Source organism: Pelodiscus sinensis, chromosome 2, assembly GCF_052426305.1.
Source record: "Pelodiscus sinensis isolate ZL-2025 chromosome 2, ASM5242630v1, whole genome shotgun sequence".
Lineage (NCBI taxonomy): Eukaryota > Metazoa > Chordata > Testudines > Trionychidae > Pelodiscus > Pelodiscus sinensis.
In genome coordinates this window covers 164536247-164562296 of record NC_143053.1, presented here as the reverse complement: position 1 = coordinate 164562296, position 26050 = coordinate 164536247, and the positions used below count along the sequence as shown (strand labels likewise).

Genomic DNA, 26050 nt, shown 5'->3' with positions numbered 1-26050 from the left:
CCTGCCGCGGGGTCCTCCAGCCCAGCCCAGCCTGTGACTGACCCATCCCCCACCCAGCTCGTGCCTGCTGAGGGCAAGTTTAAAACTTAAAAAAAAAAAACCTCTTATAGATAATGCGCACCCCGATTTTGATGCTAAAAAAACGGGAAAAAAGTGTGCATTATATTCGAGATTTTACAGTATTGTGTCCTTCTCTGACTTCTGATTTCTTAGTAATTGGAAAAAGTACTTCACAATGTGGATAAGAGCCAAGATTTGGATGATTATCACAATTTCATTTAGGGTGAGGTGTTGATTGTGCAGATTACAGATTTCCCTATGGGTAAGACCTGAAAGTTAAAGTACAGTTTCTTAGTCCTGCAGAAATGTGGTAAATTCTACTATAGAAGCATAAAACTAGAACAGGGAACAGTCTGGCTCCAGGGAATGAAAGAGGGCTTTTCACTATTCATCAATTCAAATCTGTCCCAGGTCACTAGTGACTAAAATCCTTTCCATCTATGTGAAAATAATTGGTAGATTCAGTCTAGTAATTAGTGAATTAGTGTCTTCACAAAAACAATCACTGCAAATGGGATGCTTATTGACATTTTAATAAACAAGCTAAAAACTAGATAGACAAAAAATGAACTGCTTCTCGCCCTTAGTGGTGATTCACTTAACTAAGAATTCAGTATGCTGCACCTATTATGGAGAAAGAGGATATTATATCTGGCATATATCTGGCATCTTTCATGAATGCTGTAGAACTTCCAGTGCTGTTTACTGAACCATCTGTTAATTCAATCACTAGCATAGAGACAAAACAACCAGAATAGTTTAACCTAAATAATCAGAGGATTTCTGTACCTACTCTCCCCCTCGAAGTATTTTTATGGCATCTGAAATATATCTAATATTATAAGAGGGTTTTTTCTTTCTCTTTAGGCATTTCCTGGAAATACAAATTCTGATGGCGTGATCCGGCATGATTTGCAGCATCTAGTTATAACCCGTTATATACGCATAGTTCCTCTGGACTGGAATGGAGAGGGCCAAATTGGGCTGAGAATTGAGGTCTACGGCTGTCCTTATTGTAAGTTTTGCTTAACGTTTACTTTTCCCCTCTACTTTTTCTTTGTAAACACACTACTTTGGTGTCTAGCAGGGATGGGTTTGGATGCAAGCTCTCCCCCTATCAATTAAACTGAGTCTTAAATATCTTTTGGTTAAATAGATTAAGACATTCCCAAATTTGCTAATTATATTACCTACAATCTCATGAAATTTGATCTTTTTAGCTATCTCTCAAATCACTGGTTTGAGCTTCCTCTGGAGATACTATATTAGACTATCTCTACACAGCAACATTATTTCAAAATAACTGGCGTTATTTTGAAATAACATAGTTCGTATTTACACAGATAATGTAAATGTAAACACAGTTATTGCAAATAATGTTGAAATACTCTCAAGGTGGAGGTCTTCTTACTCTGACTCCTGTAACCCTCATTTTATGAGGAGTCAGAGGAAGACTGCTCTATTTTGAAATAAGTGCTCTGTAGACAGCATCAAAATAAGGTATTTCGAAATAAGCTATGCAAATTGATGTAGATCAATTTGCATAGCTTATTTCAAGTTAATCCCTGCTGTGTAGACGCACTCTTAGAGACCTCAAAGGGTATGTCTACACTAGCTTGTTAGTTTGAGCTAGGTAGGGTAATTAGGGCAAGCGGAGTTGCAAATGAAGCCCAGGATTTAAATATCCCGGGCTTCATTTGCATGTTCCCGGGCGCCGCCATTTTTAAATCCTCCTTAGTCTGAACTCTGTGCCCGCGGCTACACACGGCACGGAGTACATAGTTCAAATTAAAGATCCTAATTCTAACTACCGTTACTCCTCATACTGGAAAGATACTGCTGTGAAATAATTTATTTTGTCATGCATCGGTGTTTTTTTAGCAGACTCTGATTATTATTGTATTATTGTGACCCAAACAGTTCAGGAAAAGGTATTTGGGCATGTTGAAAAATGGCTTATAAAGGCCCTGAATAAATGACTGGGGGTAAATGGCAAAATTCATTGACTGATATTATCATTAATATTAAAGAGTTATTCATTTGTGACTAACAGTCTTATCAAAGCTGTTCATATTATCCTATATTATATGTTTCATTAAAGGTAAAATAAAATACTAATTTTGTTAGAAAGCACCAGTATTAAATGCCTGATCATAAAAAGAGTCAAACAGTTGCAACTCTCATAAATGTCAACAGGAGCTACAGTTGCTCCCCACTTCAGGCTTAAATGGAAACTGTGATCCTAATCTAAGAAGCCTGGAGAAATTTCACAGTTTGGAGCAGCCATTTTATTTACCAATCTTCTTATACTGCTTTTCACCCTCCATGCCTGGCACCTGGTGTCATGTCTTCTGAAAGCAACATGTCAGGGATCTGGAGGGCCACAATCGCTCCAGATTTGTGTTGGGGTTCACACGTAAATATGACAAGCAGTAGCCTTTTGACACTGTGCAGGAGGAGAGGGATGGGAACTGCATCCAACTGAAAGGGGGTGGAGTAGGGGTAGTGATGACCTAGCCTGTATTCTTCCAGAGGTCATCTCTTCCCTTCCCTCCCCACCAGTATGGCTACATGCGGCTTGTCCATCCTTGGCCACACAGTGTAGAAAGGCAGCTAACACTTCTAGGCTGCTGCTGGCCACTGCCATAACCCATCTGCTTCCTGTTCCCTGGTGATAGCATGGGCAGGAACAGGTTAAGCTTTGAGCACAAGGGCCCAAGGAAGTTGACTACAAGAGCTTCAGTGACTATAAGAGCTTCAGCCCCTACACTGGCTGTTGCCGGCAAGAGTAAGTCTCACGTCCGACACTAGGTTCTCAAAGTACAAAAAAAGTTACATAATTAACTGTCAAACACAAGCAGTTTATTTTCTGACAGCTATTAGCTGTGCCCCTTAACTAACAGAACAACATGATAGGAAAAGCGGCATCTTACATCACTTCTGCTAACCGGAGAACCCGTTTCGACTGCGGATGAAGTGGGAGACTGTCTCAGTTTCTGAGGCGCCGGTACCCAAAGCCCATCAGTGAGGTCCAAATTGCTGTGCTCTGGTGCAGCTTTAAATATAATGTCTCTGCCTTGTTTGTGGCAGTTTGGAAATTTCTGGGGTTACTCATTGCATGTTACAGTATGGCTCAGCTGTACTGCTTGTCCTTTGACTTTGTTTACATGATCAGTACATTTAGGTAAACAAGATTGTTATGTTCCCGCCCTTACCTACAATTTGTTCTTGCTATAATGGCGTATGTTCCTAGAGGCTTGCTTCTGGCTCATCAGTAGTAGGGAAGGGCAGGGGAATGGCAAAAGGGGGGAGGGAAATGCAGTCCTCACCACCCCTATACTTCACACGAACAGAGTTCTTCCGCAATTGACCCCTACACTGGCTAAAGAGATGGTGGGGCAGGGGAAGATGCCTAGGGGACAGAGCACCCAACACACCCTGGGGGCAGGGCTTAAGGAAGGAACAGCACATGAAATGGATGCTACGTGTTCCTGCCTGGAGACCAGCATGGTCAGGGTGCAAACAGGCTGGAATAGCTTCCTCTCTACCATTCCAGAGCTTAGCTGAAGGGCAGAGAAGCTTCACCATGTCATTGCTGTGTGAGGCTTTGGCACATGCAGGACTGAGCTCCTCTTGGCCAGTGCCCGAAGCCAGAGAGTCTTGAGCTTTCCCTGGGTGCTAGCCCAGTCAGAGGCAATGTGGGGAGGATGGAGGCTGCCAGCCAGGCTGTCAGTGAGTGGAATGATCTGACCGGGAGGATATAGAAGAACAGAGGGGCTATGAGGGGAGTGAATGGGCACAGCAGGGAAAGGGGAAGAATTTAAAAGGCCAATGGGCAACAGAGGTAGCATGTAACCAGCCACTGCAACAAGCAACCAGTGCTGGCACTGGAAACAGCATGGGGGAATGGATTGGGGAGCCTGCTGCCCAAGAGCTGGCATGTAGCAGGGGAGAGCAGATGGGTTGGCATGCTGCAGCTTTACCTAACTACAGCCTTCCACATTCACCTTCATCATCAGCCACTGAACCCTTCTTCCACTCCCGCTCACCTCTGGTGGGTGGGTGGGTGGCTGGTGAGCAAGGATCCAGCCAGCAGTAGGACCCAGCAGTACCAATGAGAGGGGACAGACAGAAAATATGGGACAACTTGGCCATTTTTAGATGTAGGGACACCTGCAGGAGGGCTTAAATATGGGAATATCCCTTTAAAAATGGGACATCTGGTCACCCTAGCTAAGTGAGCAAACTGCAGTGTCCCTTTGCTGGCCCTGTCCCTGTATTTGTATTTTAGTGGTAATCTTTAATATGTTATTTAGTTAAAAAAATTTACCACTATTTATATTTACAGTATGTTATGAGTCCCTTCCCACAGGACCCTAAAATGCTTTTTAAGCAATATATGCAAAAGTTACTTTAACTACCAATGAAAAGCATAATTTCTGGGATGGAACTTCACTTCACTATCCTGATTTGGTCTGAGGCATTACTGGGGTTAGGAACACTATGTCTTAAATATCTGAGTACTGAGTTAGTCATCATTTCTTACAAATCAGAGGAAGTCTCCCACTCAAGGGTTGATCTAAGTAAGATCTGAAAAGATAATACCAATGGATTGTTTTGTTGATATTTAAATGGGTGCAGCATTATAATTTTCATCCTGTAGCCCTGAACATATCACATATATCTTCTATATACATAGGTGACAGTATTGATAACTACATTCTCAGGACAGTTTCTGGGCAGAACAGAGGTTCTCAAACTTTTGTATTGGTGACCCATTCACACAGGAAGCCTTTGGATGCAAGCCCTCCCCCTATCAATTAAAACCATTGTTTTATAATAATCACTGTTAGAAATGCTGAGATGAGCGTGCTTTAGAGATGGAGACCGGACACCCGCTTCCCCCCAGTAATAACCTTGCAACCTCCTGAAGGGTCACAACCCCCAGTTTGAGAATGCCTGAGATAGAAGAATGAATTGTTCATTCTTTGTTAAAAGCTGGGAGATTTATAGTCCTTCTGAATGAAGGCCAACTGGATTTTTCAATGGAAAAAAGATTTAAAAACATAGTCCTTATTGAAAACATTTGCACTACACTGAAAAACTAGAAATACTCCGTATACCATATTTAGGGCTAAGTTTTTTCTTTGCGTGATTCTTTGCATCCCACTGAAGTCAGTCTGTCCCTGTGTGAAGATATTCCAGAGAAACATATCCATAGATACATACATTTGGGGCAAAATTTCTGAGTTAAACAGGATGAATTGCCCACTGAAAAAATCTAATGTGAATCCCTCCAATGTAGGTTCTATTAGCTATACCATTAATCTGTTATGTATATTTGCAAGATTCCTATTTAGCTCTCTCACAACGTTTTCCTCCAAAGAGACTAGGGGATTAAAAGTCCTGGACAGAATTGCATTTGGCCCCTGCACCCTGTAAAACCTAGCAACAGCATCAAGCCTGGAGGGAGGCACTTCCTCTCTAAAGGAAAAATGAAGGAGAAAATGTGGGGGAGAAGGAAACAAGTTTGATAGCTGGGCTTCCCTAAGAGAGTTTTCTTGGGTTTAGTGCAGAGAAATCTGGTGATGTGGGTTTGGAAGCCTCCAGTTAAGAATGTTACGAGTAGCCTCACATTAAAGGCATGGTACACAGTGGGCTTCACGTTGTCAAATGTTCACCTGTTGGATAAGTTTAACACCAAGACAGCTGAAATTGATCCTGCACAGGTGTGTGAGAACTGTGTCTTATAGAAGGTGGGAAAGTTAATTGGTTGTGTTAGTGGAGCAGATGGAGTAGGAGGAAAAAAGATGCTTGAAATAACCTCAGCAAAGAGAAAAATCACATAAGTGTGGAACTGCTGCTTTTGTAGTCAATGAGAGTTATAACATTTATTTTCAAAGTGTACTTTAGGAAGTGCTATATCTTACTAGGAGACAACCATTTCATCTTCAGTAGAGTTACAGGGAGGCCTTTTCACTGGCAGTTACATCCTTTGTTAACAAAGCAGTGTTTCCAAAGGGAAAATGTCCACAAGTCAGTTAAGGTAGAACTGATGGAAGCTTTCTTATCCACTCCTTTGAAAGCAGAGAGCAGAGCCATGTGCAGTCATACATGAATACTTCCATCATGGCCACATTTATGAAATCCTGAGACAGGCAGTAAAGCAAAGGCATCTGGAGGCTATGACTAGTGGAATACAGTACATTTCGCTACTGATTCATGAAGTTCATAATAAGCTCTTACGGTATCATTACCAGCTGAATAGTTCCTCTATCTCTGTCCTGAGACGGTTGAATGCCTACAAAATGGAAGCAGCAGTACAGTAGCAACACATTTGGCAATGCTTATTGATAACAATAGAGGGACTTGTTGGTGTTGAAGTGCTATATAAGGGACGGAAAGAATTGTTTGGATGTGGTCGCGTGCTGTATTTTTGCACTCCCACAGGATGCCTGAACCTTTTTAATAGGGGAAGAGATGACAATCAGACACAGCAAACACAAAACATGTATAATGAATAATGTTTTGAGAGTGTCACCAATATTAACAGTGCACAACATATACAGTTACAAAACAAACATTTTCAATCCATGACTACCAGAAAATTGAACTTTTGCAGTTCATTTTGGAATAGCTCCACAAATTTATTTCCATTATTTAATGAGCTTCATTTGCAAATATTTGCCAGATAGTTTATTTGAACAAATTTAAGTCTGTCCCATGTTTGTAAAGTGTTCATTTGAACACTTTGCTTTGTATTAAATATTGTGTGACCTCAGTTATATTTTACTATTTTTGTGCTGTAGTTGGATTTTTTTAAATAGCCCAGACACTTGATTTCATATAAACCTGAGTATTAATATGAAGAACAGCTAATCTCTAAAACAGGGGTGGGCAAGAGGCTGACAGTGGGCCAGATCCAGCCTGCCAAGCCATCGGATCTGGTGTGTGGCTGCCTCGCTGAGACCCTTAAGCACAGCACAGCACAGCAGCAGCCACTTTAAATCTGGCTTCTCTATTTGGACTGCGAGGAGGGGGGCTTTGTGCATTGCAAAATCTCTCAGCTCCCATTGGCCAGTTTCTGACCAATAGCAGCTGAGATATTTTGCTAGCGGCAGGGCAGCCAATGAAGCCTCCCCACCGCATGACTCCTTCACCCTTCCCGGAGCAGAGCCAACTGGAGCAGCTTGTGACTGCAGCCTTCGGGTTCCTGCAGGTCTGTTGAGCGGCAAGTGCCCAAGTAAGCAACTCTCAGCCAGAGCCTGCCTCTGGCACCCCCACTCTCTTCCCTCTTCCCCCCCCCCCACAACTACCTGCCCCAGGCCAACACCCAAATCCTCTGTACCCCTTTCCCCCAGGTCATAACTCCCTCCCACACCCTGCACCCCCTCCTACACCTTTCCCCCAGGCCAGAATCCTCTCTGGCACCCAAACACCCTCCCTGACCTTGCACCTCATTTCCATGCCCCAAGTCATCACCCAAACCCTCTGCACCCCTTCCCCCACATCACAACCCCATCCCAGACACTGCACCCCCTGCTAGAGTCCCTCCCTCAGGCCAGAATCCTCTCCTACACCCATATTCCCTCTTGGATTCTGCACCCCAGGCCTCTGCCCCAGATCACAACCCCCTCCTTTACCCAAACTCCCTCTCAGACTCCATACCCCTGTCCCGCACCCAGTCTACTACTCCAACCTCCTTTCTGCACCCAACTTCTGTGCCAGACCCCAACCTTCCTTGGTAGAAATACAGCCCTTGAGCACTTGCCAGAATCTTGGAGTGGACCCTCATTAAACATTATTGCCCACCCCTGCTCTAGAACATTCTTGTAAACAAAATCCTGCTCATCCAAATATCTGCAAATAGCAAGTTATGATGGTTACTGACATAGACAAAGGGAAAAGCCTTTAGGATTGGAAATAAATGTTAATAAGAATTGTGTTTGGCATATTGAAGATCTGAAAATAAGGGCTGTGATAGCTCTTTTGGGTGATAGGTGATTGTGTCCACCTCCCTTCCTGTAGAAAATTGTTCCCTACAACACAATCACCAGCTATGTCAGGTGTAGTTATAAATGGCTCAAGCCTCTGTTTGCTTTTGTAAATATATTCCACATTTGACTTAGCCTCTTTGTTAGGACATTTTCTCGATATCTGTCTGTAATGTTCCTTTGCTCAGTTTCAGTCTATTACTCCTGCCTATGCATACCCTGCCCTTCCCAAATGGTTGACACGCATACTTGATATGAAAATCTCATCCTGACAAGAATCATCCACTGGACATAAAAATCAAAGTAAATATTCAAGACACAAATGCAAGCTACTGTTGCTTCAAAACTGAGGACTGACCAGATTGAACATTTCATTCTGTATGTTACTAGAGTAGCAAAAAAGCCACCGGCTCTGATCCAAAGCTAAGTGATGTCTATGTGTATTTTTATTGACATCCATAGAACTTTGATCAGACCCTCACTCCTACAACTCTTCTATATATTGCTCTTGTTCCACTTCTAGACCCAACACACCTATTAATCTAAGGAGTAAGAATAGTGAGGCTGTTCCAAAGCCATGTCTACCACACAGAGGAGCTGACAATATGGGGAGGGGGCTCTGTGTTCATGGCTGGGATGGCCAGCCCCCAGTGACGTCCAGACAGCAAGGCATCCCCCGCACTGCAAAGCTGGCATGAGGTGTAAAGTGTGCGGCATGGGATCTGGAGCACACCACCCAGCACTTCAGTGGCAATTCTAAAGTGCCTGGGGATTCGGCCTCCACCGTTGCTGCAGTAGTGACAGTGACCAGGTGCCCCAGGCCCTTTAGAATCACCAGACACCAGGGCAATTGCTCTTTTTGCATCCCCTTTCCCCCATATTGGCACGCTGGTTCCCATGTTATATATTTTTATTATATTAGGTTGTCTACTCAAGACATTTATCCTCTTACCTAAATGGTGGAACTGTATTCAATGAAAATGGGGTATGAGAGAGACAGTAGAGATGAGGTAAAGTCTTTTATTGGCCCACCTTCTATTGGTGAAAGAAACAAGCTTTCAAGCCTCACAAAGATCTTCAGAATGTTGGTAGAGCTTGAAAGCATGTCTTTCATCAACAGAAGTTGGGCCAATAAAGATTTTACCTTACCCATCTCATGCATATCTTATCTTGGGACCAACTCAGCTGCAACAACAGAGTGCACACACAGAAAATAGGATATATTTTTTTAATTGAAAGTTTTATGAAAAAAAATTTTGTTTACTGAACAGGTCTATTAAATTGTCATAGGCAATTAATTCTTCTAAATATAGAATTTAAACAAACACAATCCATACTATTCAGTCTGAGATTTCACTTCGGAAAAACATCAGTGGAATCAAAAAAATGTTTTAGTAGTTCTACCCACATGACTCCTACAAATCTGTTCTTGAAAATTAATGGGAATTCCTATAATTGTGCAATGTCAAGAGTTTTCTTCAAATTTCAGCTGCTTTATATTATGTGGTCCTATACTTACGGAAGGTTAATATATTCCTGAGGATGATATTCATAGCACTCAAGTTGCAAACACAGCATGATATTCTGCCCTCTTGACATTACGGGTGCATGGCTTAAATACCTACCCTGAGAGTTGAAGGAGTGAAGAATGGATTATAGAACTGTTGCATATTACTTTATTTGGGACAAAATATATTTGTGTCACCATGACCATTTTTGAGCATGGGGCCTATAATAAAAGCCCCTTGAAATTGCTGCTTGATTTTCTCAGAACATTAACAATCTCATGATGTTTCTCAAGTGGGTGATTTCCCTCAGAATCCTTGACCAAAAGGGCTTCACGGGAAGATGCTGGATGGTGATTAGCTGGGTGATGGATGGTGATTAGCTACACTTCTCCAGACCATTCTCTTTTGTTCTACCTGCAGAGGCAAGCATGCATCTATTATCAGTAGGCACAACTTAGAAAAAAGTCTGTTTTGCATATCATATAACAGAAGACAAAAAAAAACTAAGTAAAAGTCAAACTTACAGTACACAGAAATGTACATGAGTCTGCTGGCAGGAATTCCTGGGGACAGAGACTTTGAGAATTGCAGCAGCAAATGTATAGCTCTATTTGTTAGTCTGCAATGAATGTATAGTTAATGTCAAATGGAAATAAGTATACTTTCCAGGATTACATACCCCACCAACTTGCTCCACTGCGTCAGTGGTACTTTTCAATTACACTTGGCCTTTTAAAGAAAACAAAAATCCACTGTTTAAATTAGGAGGGTCTCATTTGGGAAAGTTTGTTTATAGACCTTTTTAGGGAATTCATTTAATCTCCTTCTCCCCAGACATAGAAGAAGAATGTGGTCCAAGACAATGTGATGAAAGTATCATGATTCTGCATATTTTTTTGAATCACATTTGACATTTTCTGAAAAAACCCCCCCAACACACTAGTATTTTTGTGAGGACTTCAATTTAAATTACACCAAAATACGACTGTGTGTCATGAACTATTCTCCTTGACATATATCATTATATATACTGCAGTCAGATGAGTGCAGAGGTCAGATTTCTTCTAAGTTTCTTTAGGTTCTATATCTGGGAGAAAGCAAATGAAAAAAACAGTGTCCTTTCTTACAAACTAAGGTTGGCAGATTTCAGGCATGTAAAACTGAACAGTCTTAGTCTGAGCACTGCAGTACAGCCTTTAAAGCTCTCTGCTTGAGACAATGCTTATGACGAGTCTGCCTTGAATTCTTCTCTGTGATTTCTTTAAGTGGTGACCTATCTGATTGTCCATAGTGGCTTGGTGACCTGAGACATCGGGTGTTTTTTCACTCTGAAACAAGAAGTTCACTAAATTCCAGGCTGTGGATTTTGGTTCCCATGCACCAGTGTTAAGCCTAAGGGGACTCCCTATATTTATTTCTCTGCATGGCTGGAATAAAATATGTTTAATTTGCAGTTATTTCCTGGCTTGTTTCAAGGTATTCTGTTTCCTTTCTATTTGCTTCTTCCCAAAGTTTAGTTCAAACTGGTGGGTATGGGGTGGGGGTGGAGGATTCTCCTGTGGTGGTGTTTCATGATTCCTTGTTTTCCTCTGTACTAAAGATAGTGGTGGTTTGTGTTAGGAATCAAGATAGCTAAGAAATCATCAGTAATGGCTTGCCCACCGTATGTGTAGATTATTCATTCTAAAGGCTAAAAAAGTCACCATATCTCATTTTTTTCAGTACAATATAGAAACACAGAAATAGTGGGCTGGAAGGGACCTCAAAAGGTCATCTGGTCCAGCCCCTTGTGCCAAGTTAAATAGCAATATACCATCCCTGATATGTATTTCTCTAACCTGTTTGTAAAAATGTCCAGTGATTGGGTTCCAACCTATCCAGTGCTTAACTATCCTTATTGTTAGAAAGGTTTTCTAGGTGATTAGGGCTAGCTACAGAACTCACTTGAACTTTCAACATAACCTCTCTCCGTTTCTGGAGGCAAGGGTCACAGCCTACTGAGCCGCCTGCATCATAAGCCAGTCAATGGATTTTGTTTAGACCCCTCCTTAGTCTCAGTCTTCCCTCTTGGGATGGATGTGTGTGTTTCTGTAGTGGTTTGCGGGGGAGCAGGAGAGGGAGCTCTCTGGAAGCTCAGGCTGGTCCCTCAGGACTGTAGCAGTTCTCCTTGGCATCCCATTCCAGTAATCTCCTTTGGTACTCCCTCTCGACTGAGCTGTTTGGCTGACCCTTTATACTTCCTTTTGCTGACCCATACATCTGCTTCTGGGTTTCACCCACTATTATAGTTAAAGGGAAATATTATCAGTACAGCTGGAGGGCCTACCTTGATATGTCCTCTCACTTTGACAACAAACCATTAGTAAGTACAGGTTGAATCTCCCAAATCTGGGACTCTCTGGTCTGGCCACATCCGTGGTCCAACACAGATGTTGCTGGACCAAAGAGTCCCAGGACCAGGAGCCAGCCGAGAGAACTTGGAGTTTGTGGAGTCCTGGCTGGACCAGCAGCAGCTAGGCAGGGGAACCCCGGTGGCAGCAGGGCCAAGTGGTATTGAGGAGCCTCCCCTCCGCTGAGGAACCCCAGTGTCAGTGGGGTCAGGTGGCTGGAGAGCCCCCAGCAGCTGGGCCAGTGGAGGCTGGAGAACCCCAGGCAATCCTCGGTGGCAGCAAGGCCGGCAGCAGCCAGGTGGCACGGGGCTGGAAGTCCCTGAGGAACCACTGGAGGTAGCAGGAACTGGTGGTGGCCAGGCAGCCCTGGCTTGGGAACCCTTGGGAAGCCCCCGTGCAGCTGGTGTGCAGCGGGGTGGGGACCCTCAGCTGGATCAACCTTAAGTGGGGTAGAGGCAGGGTGGAAAGCCCCAGCCTTCAGGGAGAGGAGCTGCCAGAGGGGCAGCGAGTAGGGGAGACTTGACCTTCCCTGGTCCAGCAAATTCCCTGATCTGGAATGATTCAGGTCCGAAGGGTGCAGGACCAGGGAGGTCCAACCTGTATTTTAATGTGATGTTTTGAACCAATTATTCATCTACTGTATACTAATTTCAGGTAGACCACATTTCTCTAGTTTACTTATGAGACTAACAATTCAGACTATGTAACAAGTCTTGTAGAGCGCAGATACATCCTGTCTATTGCTCCCCCTTGCCCCATTCGCTACGCCGATTACTGTGTTAAAGAAGGAAATTAGATTAGTTTGGCAGGATTTGTTCTTGGCAAATACATGTTGTATACTACTCATCACCTTACTGTTCTTTCAGCTTGAACATATTGATTGCTTAATGATTTGTTCCAGTATCTTCCAGGGTATCAAAATTAAGCTGACTGTTCTATAATGCCCCAGGTCCTCTTTATTCCCCTTTTTGAAGATAATGCATTTGCCCTTCTCCAGTCCTCTGGGAATTCACCTATTCTCTCTGAGTTCTCAAAGATAATTGCTAATGATTTAGAGAATGTTTCAGATAGTTTCTAAAAGTACTGCAATGGAAATTTCATCAGTGCATGTCAACTTGAATATATCTAATTTATCAATATATTCTTAAACATTTTCTTCTCCTATCCTCCACCCCCCACCCATTGTTAATATTAATTGGTCACAATTAGCTATTTTAGTAAAAAGGGGGGGAAAGCATTTCAAATTTCAGCCTTCTCTCTGTCATCAGTTATTTGCACATTTTCCATTAAAAATGGACCTATACTTTCCTTTATCTTTCTCTTGCTCCTAATGTATTTATAGATCTTCTCCTCATTGTCTTTTATGTCCCTTGCTAGTTGAAACTTGTTTTGTGCCTAACCTTTCTGATTTTATCCCTGCATGGTTATGCTATTCTTTAATACTCTTTTTACCAGTTTTGTCCTTGCTTCCGCTTTTGTATTATTCCATTTTGATTTTCAAGTTCTTAAATGCAGTATAGTGGTTTCTTTCCTTCACATTGCATACTTTGCAGTTGTGCCTTTAATATTTTCTCACTTAGAAACTGCCAGCTATCCTGCTTATGACTTCCTTTGCATGGGATCTTACCTACTAAGTCTCTGAATTTGATAGACTCTGCATCTTTAAAGTCCACTTCCTTTATTTTTTTTTACTCCTTTCTTTTGCCAGAATAATGAACTCTATCCTTTTGTGTGCTTTCCATCAAGTTATCTGTTACTTTCAGATTTTTCAGCCAATTCCTCTCTGCCGTCAGAATCAACTCTAAAATAGAAGCTCCAGGCGCAAGCAGGGTGATGAGGTTTTTGTATGTTTTTCACACTACAAGGGAACACCAATGCCTGCAATTCCCACCTTTGCCATGTCATGAGGTATAAGACCCTGAACCGCTTCCTGAAGTCTCTCTCCCAAGCAGATCCAAACAGTCCAGCAATTATGAAAACTCATCAGTTGTTAATTTAACTCATTTCTGCCCTCGATGTCTCCCTCCTTTCCTGCAAGCATCTGAATGGATTGTCTTAGATACAGGCAAACTCTTACACGTGATGCAGCCTGCAAAGCTCCAATGTAATAAACCTGATTACTTGTATCAAAACATGGCTGACTGTGCCACCATGAAATGCAGCAAGCACACTGGCCTGGGCGAGTGCCCCATCTTGAGCCCTCCTTTGCTCAAATCTGGTAAGTTGCCCCTGGTAACCAAAGGTACTATCTCAGTCTTCCTTCGCTCTTTACCCTTGCAACAAGAATCCAGCTCTTGGCTCAAAACCAGCTGAAATGACTGCACTCCATCTAACCCATGCAGGACTTGATTCCTACTCCGTTCGCTTCCCTGCAACAGTAACTGAGAGGGTGAGGCAAGGTTCGGCCCCCTGTTATCTCGCGTGTCTGTCAGAAACTGTTCCTTAAATGCCTGTAGACCGCCCATCTGTGATGACATGGAGCCATGCTCCCACTCCGCCTTGTCTGCATACCCAGAGACAATCTGCCCTTCTTTCCTTGGTGAATTCCCTGTGCTATGCCTGCCTTGCCGCACCCAAACCAAGGATGGGTGAGAATTAACCCTCCCTTTTCTCTTCCTTGCCCTTTGTCTGCAAGGAGTCATGTTGATTGGGAGTAGCTTTCTCCTTTCTCCCTCCTCTGCTTCCACATGGAGTGGAACTGGGAAATGTGGACCTGGAGCCCTCGTGAGACTTACACACTCTTGCCTGTGTTCTGGGACTGCAGTGGGAAGGAGTTTTCCTCCCTCCCTGCTCATGGCCTTTCTTGTACCTGGATTAAGTTAAGGTATAAGTCCTGCTGAGAGTTGATGCAGACTTCTAGCTGGATCCTGGTACTGACATGGGGAGGGGCTTTTTCCGCCTTTTGCTCTCCTCTCTCACCACCCTGTCTCCACATGGAGCTGGGTAAAATCAAACAGCTGAATACTGGAGCCCTGCTGCCTCAGCCTTGGTCCGCGAAATGGAGGCTCCCAGCACTGTGCTGTGCCCTTTTCAAACCCTGCATTCCCAAGTGATTGAGACCGCAAGCCACTGCCCCTTTTGCAGCACTGTTGACCTTTTCTAACCCCACCACCCCGCTAAAAGGCACTGTTCCCTTCATTTGGCCAGACCATCCACCTTCCCCCCACATGCATAAAGGTGCATAAAAATTACAGTTTATTTTACAATTTATATGCAACATATTTATTTATTTATTTCCTAAGCCACTTGAACTTTCCCAGGCTGTGTCCAGACTCAGTGTTTTTTTCGAAAAAAGTAGCCTTTTTTCGAAAAAACTTCACCTGCGTCTAGACTGCAGCCGCGTTCTTTCGAAATTAAATCAAAAGAACGCGGCTTTTCTTTCGACGGTGGTAAACCTAATTCCACGAGGAAGAACGCCTTCTTTCGAAAGTGCTCTTTCGAAAGAAGGCGTTCTTGAAAGCAAACAGGCTTTTTAGAAAGAGAGCATCCAGACTCACTGGGTGCTTTCTTTCGAAAAAGCGGCTTGCTTTTTTGAAAGTTCCGCGTACAGTCTAGACGCGCTCTTTCGAAAGAGGCTCTTTCGAAAGTATCTTTCGAAAGAGGCTTGCAGTCTAGACATAGCCCCAGTGTTCCAGGATAAGTTAAAAAAATCAACATTGGTGGTTCAGAGATCTCATTGGCTGCTTAATTTAACACAGGGCCATTGACAGGGGGAGGCAAAAGAGGGCAATTTCCCCAGGGCCCAAAGCTCCCACCATTGTCACCACTACTGCAGCAGTGGTGATGGCCAAAGACCAGAGCCCCTTCCTTGCTGCTGGAGTGCTGCCCTCCCTCTCTCCCTCCCTCCCTCCCACCACCCACACCCCTTGCCAGGGGCCCACAGCGGCTGTCGGCCACCATTCTTGTGTGTAAGTTTTTCAGTCCTATGAATTTTAGAATGTTTAACTTTCATAGCTGTTGTTTAATATCCTAATTTGTATTCATTGCTACCAACTTCCCAATTGCTGTGATTTGTTATATACATTTAGTGTCTATTTTCACTTCCTGACTTAACCAAAGTATCTTTCAACCAAATACTACTACTTGTAGTATTGAAGGTTTGAGGCACCAAATAAAACATTCTTAACATCCACTTATCAGTCACATATTTTTTCTCTACACAATTTTATCTCTAATTATTTATTTATTTTTGCTTTGGGAAATTGTCCCTTTAAGCGCACCCTGTGTGTGTGTGTGTGTGTCTATGTATATTGCTGGTCAGGACTTTATTCAGCTTGCGTGTACTAAATGAAATGAGGTCACAAGTACTTGTACCTAGGCAACCATCAGTTTTTAGTTCAATGATCAATTTATTTTTATCAGAATGAGGTATAATATGGAATTTCCCCAAGCTAGTTGCAATACTTTGTGTCAAAAAGTATTTGTCATGAATTATTTTTCTTAGATTTGCTTCAAAGTGTCAGACTTAGCCTGTGTTCTGAAAACCATTTGTGAATATAGATAAAATCCTCATTTCCTATTCACTAGTGATGGTCTCCAGGTTCCCATGAGAGGTCACAGACAATAGATCGGAAGCAGGTGAGCTAATCTGCAGGGAGATATTTTAGTTTTCCAGTGAATTTGGCAATGCTAACTATGATCAGGCAGCTTACAGACAAAATAGGCTAGTGACTCAGATGTTGTAAATTGGTGTAGCTCCACTGAAATCAATGAAGCTATGCTAATTTACACTAGCTGAGGCTATGGCCTAGACTCTGTGCAGGCTTTTCCACCTGCATTCTAGAAACAGTGGACTAAATAATTTACTATTCTAGGGCAATCCCTCTCTGAAATACAGCCTGCCAGATTTGCTTAACCATAATAGATTAGATAGGCCTCTGCCACCTTTATTTAGACTGAGTGGTACTTCTGAATGTTTGATTGATTTCACTGAGGCAACTTGCAGAGCACTGTACTGGGAACAGATCTAAAGCCCATTGAAGTGAGCTTTGGATCAGTCTCCTATAGATCAGAAGCAAGAATGGAAAAATCAGGGCCAGGATGATTTTATGATGAGGTAACAAAGTATTAGGGGCAAGCAAACATTTGGTGATGTATAGGAAGACATCTGCTTATTTTTTTAAGATAGCAGAAATCCCATAGTGAGTTTTTTGCAGCCATAGGAGGATGGTTGCTGGGTTGAGAGAGATCTGTTTCACACCACAAGATGATGGGGCATCTAGTACTGGAGATTTAGCTCACCTTACAGGATGGGTGACAATGTAAATTCAATTTATTGGATTTTTATATCATACTGTAAATGATTGTTCATTCAAAGCAATAGTTTCTAAGTAAGCATCTTCAACAATACCATTCTTTGACTCCTGAATTTAAAAAGTCAATAGGAACCTTGTGTCTTTTAGCAGTTTATTATTACAACATTTCTTATGCAGACCTAGTCTGTATTTGCTGTCTTCTGTGAGCTCTCTTCCGTTAAAGTCTCTCCTATGACCTCTCCTTTTGTCATGAGTGTGCATAGTTCCCTGATTCCACTTCTTCCTTCCTTTCTAGTTCAGCTTTCTAGTTACCGGAGGGATTGAGAGAAAGTAACATTCACATCTATCAGCTCAGTTTAAAGTGAAAATACAGAGGTAAATTTCTTGTACTTAATGCATAGTCATTAGGAAGCAAAGTCAAAACATTTTCAAAGCTGTGGGACCTGTTCCTCTTGGTGACAGAAGGCTTGTTGTTCAACTTCAGAAGTATCCAAATGGACTTTAAAAATCAACCCCTTCAATATGTAGAAAGTGGTGAATTGATTTCAGTGGAACCACTAATACGTTTAACTGCTCTGTTGAATCAGAATCTTAATAAGGAACAAGTTGTTGGCTTTGTCTACACTATGCAGTGTTTACGAACACGGCCGTGTATCTGCTGTTTGCTGCACAAGTGCCAATGCCACCAGCTTTAGCTAGGATATTTCATTTACAGCATCAGTGCTCATTTTTAATGAATTTTAAAATAAACACAGATTGTAATTTTTTCAATAGTTTTTCAGTAACTACTACAAGATTAACAACAAATAATAAAAACATGTATATGTAAATCCTTGTTACAAATATCACAAACTAGTCAATCCAATTTAAAGAAAGGTTGAGTAAATCCCACTGGTATGTATCAGCTATGAGAATATAATCTAACACACAGCACTGTATATAATATAATATAAAATGAAGTATTAATTATATAAATTGTGTAGTGAAACAAGAAGAATCTACATACCAGTGGTCTAACAATAGTTTTGGGTGCCAAGAACCTGTGAAAGCTACATCAAGCGCAAACACAAATTCCTTCAACACCAGTGGTCCCCAGGCTATTTCTGTCATGCCACTCCTCCTGTCTTGGAATCTCCTTGTGCCCCTTGGGAGTTGTAGTTGGGGAACACACCCAGAAGCGGGGCTGTGCCTGAGAGAGGGAGGTTTGGGGCCATTCCCAGGTTCAAGCCAGAAGTAGGGACACAGTCAAAACCAGAGGCCAAGGCTGGGGCTTGGTATGGGGATGGAGCTAGAACAGGTCTGGGTGGTATTCCCTCTGAGCCCTCTTTGGAGAGCATGCCCCACAAGTTGGGGACCACTGTTCTACAGACTTGGTAATTCATTTAGGCCTCTGATTTGATAGCTTCAACATCGGGATGTCCAGAAAACACCTTGGATCTGATTTTCAGACTTGCCGAGGACCTAGAAGTCAGTGGGAGAAGCTAGTGCTCAGTGCTTCAGAAAATTATAAGGGTGCCTAAAATGTGAGTACCCAGAGGTGGAGGCACCTAAAATTGGAGACCATTTATGAAAATGGCTTCGATATCTGTACCTTTCAGAAGCATTGTGGGGATTAATGAACAATTAATTGATGAACAATAAATATTTTTGAGTCTTTTCAAGATGTAAGGGCTCCATCTTGCCAAGTGCTGAAGCATCTTGCTCCCGTGCACAGACTTCCCTTTAAACATGCAAGTATTTCCAGTGGTAGTGTTGTCACCTACCCAGGCTGTTTCTTGACAGTCCAGTTTTTGGCTCCTGTGTGTTGGTGTCTTTCAGGATTGCCAGGTTCCTGGGTTTCAAGCAGAAAGTCCAGTTGAATGGGACCTGGCAACACTAAAAATCAAACATCTGGCCGAAGAAGGCACTGCATCATTAACTCACACCAGCCCCTGCTTAGCCGGGGCCGCCACCTACTTCTATACCAGTGGTCCCCAACCTTTTGGGGCTGCCAGACATCTGGGGGCAGGGCCGTGCATGTGCTACATGCCCAGGGGTGGGGGCCACGCATGTGCCGTGCACCTGGGGTAGCACCACGTATGTGCCATGCGCCAAGGGGCCCAGGGCACAAGAATGGCTCGGGCTGGCCCTGGTTACTAGGCGGGTACACATAAATGCACCAGTGGGCGCCATGGCGCCCGCGGTCACCACGTTGGGGACCACTGTCTATGCAGACTTCGTGAGAGATCTAGCTAGGGATGGGGGAGAAGAGTGTGTGACAGAGGCAGTATTTTGTGGGGGGGGGGAGAGAAGAAGACATGGAGTGGGGGTGGTGCCTCCAATAAACAGCAATTAGAAGGGTGGCAAGTGGCAACATTACTTGGGACTGCACACATGTTTAAAGTTACACATGTGCTTTACCTCATGAATGTCAAAATACATATCCATGCAGAATAGAAACCTACCAATGAAAAGAGAGAAGGTTACATTCTTTGGCAATGTTTAATGAGTACTGGTTGCCTTTGACCAGATTTTTTTTTAAAACCTAGATGTCTCATACCTTAACAATCCATTTTTTAAAAAATTCAGGACATCTTTATAATTTCTGTACTGTGAATGAAATTGATTGAATTAAACAAACTACTTTTTCCTGGAGCATACATATATTTCCTGGAGCATAATTTAGATAGCTAGATTATTCAGTATGCATGAATTGAATATAATGTTGCTAGTGATATTAGGTAATGCTACAAATTGAACACATCCCTGAGGGTTGCAGGGGAAGTCTAATGCAAACCTATGCTTTTTCAGTCTGTCTAAGTTTTGACCCTAAGTTTGACAGTGATAGCTAAGGGCAATTCCAAACAAAGGGAATGAAATATATCTTCATAGCACTGTATTTTCCATAGATGCAGTAAGGAGATTTGAACAATTGATCTTCTGTCATAATTCAGACATTAAATACAGGCTGTGAATAAACCTAACTCATACTTTTATCACATCCTGCTGCATAGAGAAACTTTACCAGCCTGAACTAACACATAACCTACAAGTTATCTTACCCAAGAGAGTTCTTAACTATCTTTCCCGTGTATATGTAATATTATTTATGTTAGTGAATCAATAAAGTGAGTATTATAGTGAACGTTGTGGGTTTGGATCTCAGTATTTCCAGTAGAATCCTTGTTTTGTGGTGAATGGGAACATATTTCGGCCATCTCTGATCACACTTGGGATTGGATAGAATAGATGTCTCTGTTCAGGTAGTAAAGTAGAGCTTGGTAAAAAATGGTTTTGTTTGTGTATGAGAAATTTACTCATCACAAATTTGAGCAAAAAATAAAAATCCCAGACAATTTCACAAACTAAAAATAAAAAAAGGTCTAGTCGATTAAAAAATGTAATTCTGGTAATGGTTGGTTTTTTTTTCAATTCTTTATCTTTAACTACAAATAACTAAACAAAAAGTATTTTGACTAGAAAAACTGAATGTTTTTATTTCAAAACATTATGCTTTTACCATTACAAGCCGTTGCTTTTGCATTTTTTTTTCAAAATGGAAAATTCATCAAAACTGACTCTTTCCTGCAAAAAAAAAAAAAAAATTTAAGATATGATATTAGCAACACAATATGCATTTGTTCTACTATTTCAGCATAAAGAAAAGTTGAGATTTAACATTATGCTGGTGTTCACTTCAAAAATCACTCTCACTTTATTGTGTTCCTTTGAAATGTGACGTTTTATTGAAATTGCAGTGGGCAAGACAGTGATGGCCCAGAAACATTGAGAACATTGGAATTGCATCAAAATGGCTAAGATGCTATTTCAAATGGATCATGTCGTTTTAAGAATCAATAGCAATCATTGTCCAATTATGTTCCCATTCAGGTTCAGGGGGAAAAATAATCCATTGAGTAGGGCCCTAGTTCATATAGCAAACTAATCACCCTTTTTATATTTTGGCATTTTAATAAGACCCAAACTTTTGAAAGCACCCTTATCTTTAATTTTCAAATTAGCCTATGAGCATGAGCTATTTTGCATGCATTTTATATCTCAGTGCTGTAAGTTGTATTATGCAACTGCTTAAAAATTGGCATGCAAAGTATTTTTATTCATTCATAGTTTCATATCTTGGCTGTTTCGAACTGCCTCGGGGTAAACATTGCCATCAGCCTGGAATCATTTTATTCTGTTTTAACTCAATTTTCTTAACTCAAACATTACTTTAATGTGCAATCAGTATTATGTGTGGAATATGTAAACCACATTGGCTCTGCTGTACAATAGCACATCAGAGATTTTGCACTGGTATGCTCTGAGCAGCTTGTTGATAAGCTTTGTTTCATCTCAGACTGCTTCTTGAAGTGGTGGCGAATTCTGTAAAGAGCAGTTTATCTGAATTGCATATCGTAAATAAAACATAAAATAATATTATCTTACATTGAACCAATTGTATTTAAACACAAGTCAAGAAATGGAAAAAAAAACCTAGGGTTTTCTTAGTCAAATTAATTTACCCAAACTGAATTAGATGTTAAAAATAGGCTTAAATAAGCACAGACCCCAATCCTGAAAATACCCATATGCCCAACTTCACAAGAATAAGTATTCTCAGACTTTTTAATATAGTTACATTTGCAGCAATGTATTTCCATTAGAATCTCCGTTGTGTGGAAAAAGGGGACTATTTTGGACAATTCTGATTAGATATGGACCATGACAGTTGCTGTCCCAGACTGTATACAATGGTAATGAATTGTTTAAAATTTGTTTATCTGACAGAATGAAAAGCTTTAACATTCTGATGTTCATTGGTAAGACTATGATGCAAGGTCTTTCACCTCTTGCTCCATCGACGGGATTATGGGATACATAAAAGTAAATCATGTTTGGAAGTTTTAGGCAATGATCAAGAATACATTAACTAAAATTTTCAAACCCTTCATATATCAATGTTGCTTCTTAAATCAATATTTTGGTGCTTTTAAAAAGTGGAGGGTTACTAGGGCTTATGACTTTTGAAAAATAATTCAATATTGATATTCCAAGATATAGGAATCTTATTTTTTGAAAGCTTGATTTAAAAATTTGTTCTTTATGTGTACAAGTTAAAAGGCTTGTGACAGGAAGTGACATCATTCTGACTCTTGACATTTGGATTTATCATGCTGGACTTTGAACTAGTATTTGGTTATGTCTCCTAGAAATAGCCTTTTCTTTATTTGGCTAGCCAAAAGGTCTTACTTCATTCCCTCAGACCTACATTTGTGATCTCCAACATTAGTCAAAATCATTATTCCTTGCAATGAAACTACTGACCCTGTTAATAGTTTGTTTAGAAAGCAGTAGCCTTCTTGCTACTGATAAACCAGGCCACTAAAACTATATCAGTTGCTAGTAGTCTGCTAACTGCATTGGTGCCCAATTAAATACAGATTCAAGTTCAAAATCTTAGTTCAGAAGCTTAATTGAAAGCTTTGTACAGGACTAGTCTCAGTTACTCAAGAAACTGCCTCTTTCTCCCTGAATAATGATTTGCCTCCAAGTCATATATACACTTGAACAATTCAGATGTCATTCTAGGGGTTCAGTTTCATATAAGCGTGAGAGAGTTTTTTTGGTAGCTGGACCACAACTTCAGAACCTTCCCAGTAATAATTAGAATGACATGAACAGACATCATTGTCTTCAGAACAAAATGAGACGCTCGCAACACTGGTGTAGCCTTTCTTCAATAAAATAATGGAGCAAAGGGAAGATGGACAGTAGGGGATGAAGAGAGTAAAGCATGACAGAGAAACAGTGTGGTAAGAGACCATTCCAGGTTAAGAGGCAGTTAACACGTCTCACACAGAAAAATTGAACCATTACTCTGTAAGATTTATCACCCAGTTCTGAGCTCTTGCCCAGTTCTTGGGCCTGTACTTCCTAGCCTGGCAGCCCCTTTAAGACTAGGGGTCTGAAGGCGGGCCAGCACAAAAACAGTTCCCAAAGTCTGATGGTGGCCCAGGCCCTGGTTCAGGGCAGGGCAGGCAAACAAACAGCTTTCACAGCACAAGTGGGAAGGGGGAGACTGCCACCCAATATAGAGGGCACGCGGGCCCTCCCTACTCCACAGCATCCTGGCCCAGGACCCTAGCAGTGGCAGCTTTGGCATCCACTGGAGTCAGTAGGGAATCTGTTCTGAAGCATGCTGACACACCTTAAGGAGTGATCAGGTCTACCTGACCATCCTCCGCTTCCCTTGGGCCAGTTCCGGACTCCCCCTCAGTTTGTACCTGGCTCCCCAGCAGTGGCGGATTCACAGGGTCTGCATAGTCCATGTTTAGGTGTACAGAGAAAAGGGTTTCTTCCTCAAGGCCTGGGTCTGGTTGCCCAGGCCAGTCATCCACCTCCTCAGCATCTTCAGGATAGGCCTCTGCTCCCTCCGACAGCTGGCACCCTACTAAGCTTCTGAGCCTATCTTTTATACTTCCTGCCCCTCCCCCAGGCCTTTCTAGACTTAAAGGGGCAGGCTCCGGCTCAGCCCACCCAGGCTCAGGGGAGTGGTTCTTCTTCCACAGGGTCAGTGAGCAGCTAACCCTGCTCACTGCACACTTCCTATTTGACCTCTTATCCTCTTCCTCAAAGGAAACATGAATAACACCTTCCAAAGATGAGCCTAGATGCTTTAAATTCATAACATTGTCACACACTGGACTTATGGCTCATTACAACAAACTATAACTCACTAATAGCCTTGGTTCTACAATTGCAGCGGTGTTAATTGCCCATTTAATCTTGAATGGTTTCTTTCAACAAATGTTAACTCCTTATGCTAAATTAGCCAGTTCCACCTTGTATTTAATTGTGATATTGAGGTTGTCTTTTCCGGACCTGACAAATAGTACAGAGTAAGTGTAACCATCACCAGGCAGATTTGAACTTGGGACCTCTGGAGCTGAGTATATGAGCCTCTATCCTCTGAGGTAAAAGCCAGCTGGCTCCCAGCCAATGCTATAGAAGTCTCTTGGTCTTAACTGTTGCTGTGGTCTAGGTGTCACTGCATGGTAACCACACTAGGTGTGTGGGTTACATAAGCTTAAAAGCTTTCACCATAAGCTTAAAAGCTTTTTTTACATAAGCTTTAAAGCTTGTTGTTCTACAGGGCAAAATTTCACCAATCCAAGTTCATCAATTGCCAGAGCCAATATGGATGTTCAGTATTATTATTTCCTGTTGTTGTAAACTTTGTGATGAGGCCAGCAATGGTATGTATACAACTCTGCGAGCAGGGGTGTGTACTTAGTTTGCAGTGCCTCTACATCAGTGAAACAAAACAAAATTGCATCAGGAGTGGTTACTAAGTGTTTGTTTTTCAGTGTAGCTGATCTTTTCTAAATATGGCATAATTTGTGGAGGGGTCCACACAAAACCTCTACTTCTGCATGGAAAAAGTTGCACGTAATAATGCTCCAACATCTTATAGGTACAAACACTTTTGACTAATTCCAATATCTGCAGAAGTACAAAGTTTTCACTTGCAAAACCCATCTGTCCTCTTTAGAATATGAGATAATGTTTACCGCCTTAGAATCTAAAAGATTCACTTTATTTATAGTTTGCTGAAGAAAATTGGATATATATCCTGTACTACTTAATAGTATTCCTTTAAAACAATAAGAACATTATGTGAACTCCTAAAAAAAAATACTAGTTAAAAATAGTTCTATTCTTATTTGTCTGTAGCTATGTACTGTAGTTCATATCTCTGTTCATTTTGGAGTCTCAGATCAGGAGGTTGGTTACCTTTTGATTTTCATATTAATTGAAATTCTTTGGCACAACAGAACAAGTTGCACTCTCCACTCTGTTTCCTTACTTCATGGTCTTCACGTTTCATTATTTTGTATTTAAGAATAATAATTAGGTGGTATTACAAGCTCCCATTGATTTTCTTCATATAAAACAGGCTACGTCTATACTGCAAGCCTTTTTCAAAAGAGTCTTTTTCAAAAGATACTTTAGAAAAAGCCTCTTTTGAAAAAGAGCGTTTAGACTGCAACCAGTACTTTCAAAAAAGCAAGCTGCTTTTTCGAAAGAGAGCACCCAGGCAGTCTGGATGCTCTCTTTCAAAAAAGCACAGTTTGCATTACATAGCACCTTTTTTCGAAAGAGTACTTTCAAAAAAAGGAGTTCTTCCTCATAAAACAAGGTTTTCCGCAGTTGAAAAAAATGTTGCGTTCTTTTGATTTACTTTCAAAAGAATGTGGCAGCAGTCTAGACTCAGGGGAAGTTTTTTCAAAAAAAGTCCACTTAAAAAAAAAAAGCTGTTGTCTAGACACACCCACAGAGACTAGAGCCCCAAATGAACTAAAATTCAACCTGAAGTATTTTCTATTACAAGACACTTGGGGGGAAACAAAACGGTGGTGTACTGGACAGGCCAAGTGTTCTGCTGTCCATTTACAGCAAGCCACAGGAATGTGGCTTTACAGATAAATATCCATTATCATTTAACTAGCTATAGTGTCCACCGTTAAACAACCCTTCTATTTCTTAAAGGAGCATTTTATCTAAATAAAGCTGTCCTCTGTGTTTTATTCCACTATTCACTTACCTCTTGTGCTTCTCTAAGGGTATGTCTACACTACAATGTTAGTTCGAACTAACGGACGTTAGTTCGAACTAACATTCATAGGCGCTACACTAGCGCTCCGCTAGTTCGAATTTGAATCGAACTAGCGGAGCGCTTAGTTCGAACTAGGAAAACCTCATTTTACGAGGATTAAGCCTAGTTCGAACTTACTAGTTTGAATTAAGGGGTGTGTAGCCCCTTAATTCGAACTAGTGGGAGGCTAGCCCTCCCCAGGTTTCCC

At 41.7% G+C, this 26050-nt stretch overlaps 1 protein-coding gene across 1 annotated transcript in view; it reads left to right on the top strand.

Moving 5' to 3' along the window:
• Positions 1-26050, top strand: part of CNTNAP2 (contactin associated protein 2) — a 1659707-nt gene that overhangs the window by 696858 nt on the left and 936799 nt on the right. Inside the window, exon 4 of the mRNA XM_075921713.2 lies at positions 928-1075. Coding sequence (XP_075777828.2) covers positions 928-1075 — 148 coding nt within the window. The remainder of the gene's footprint in view (positions 1-927; positions 1076-26050) is intronic.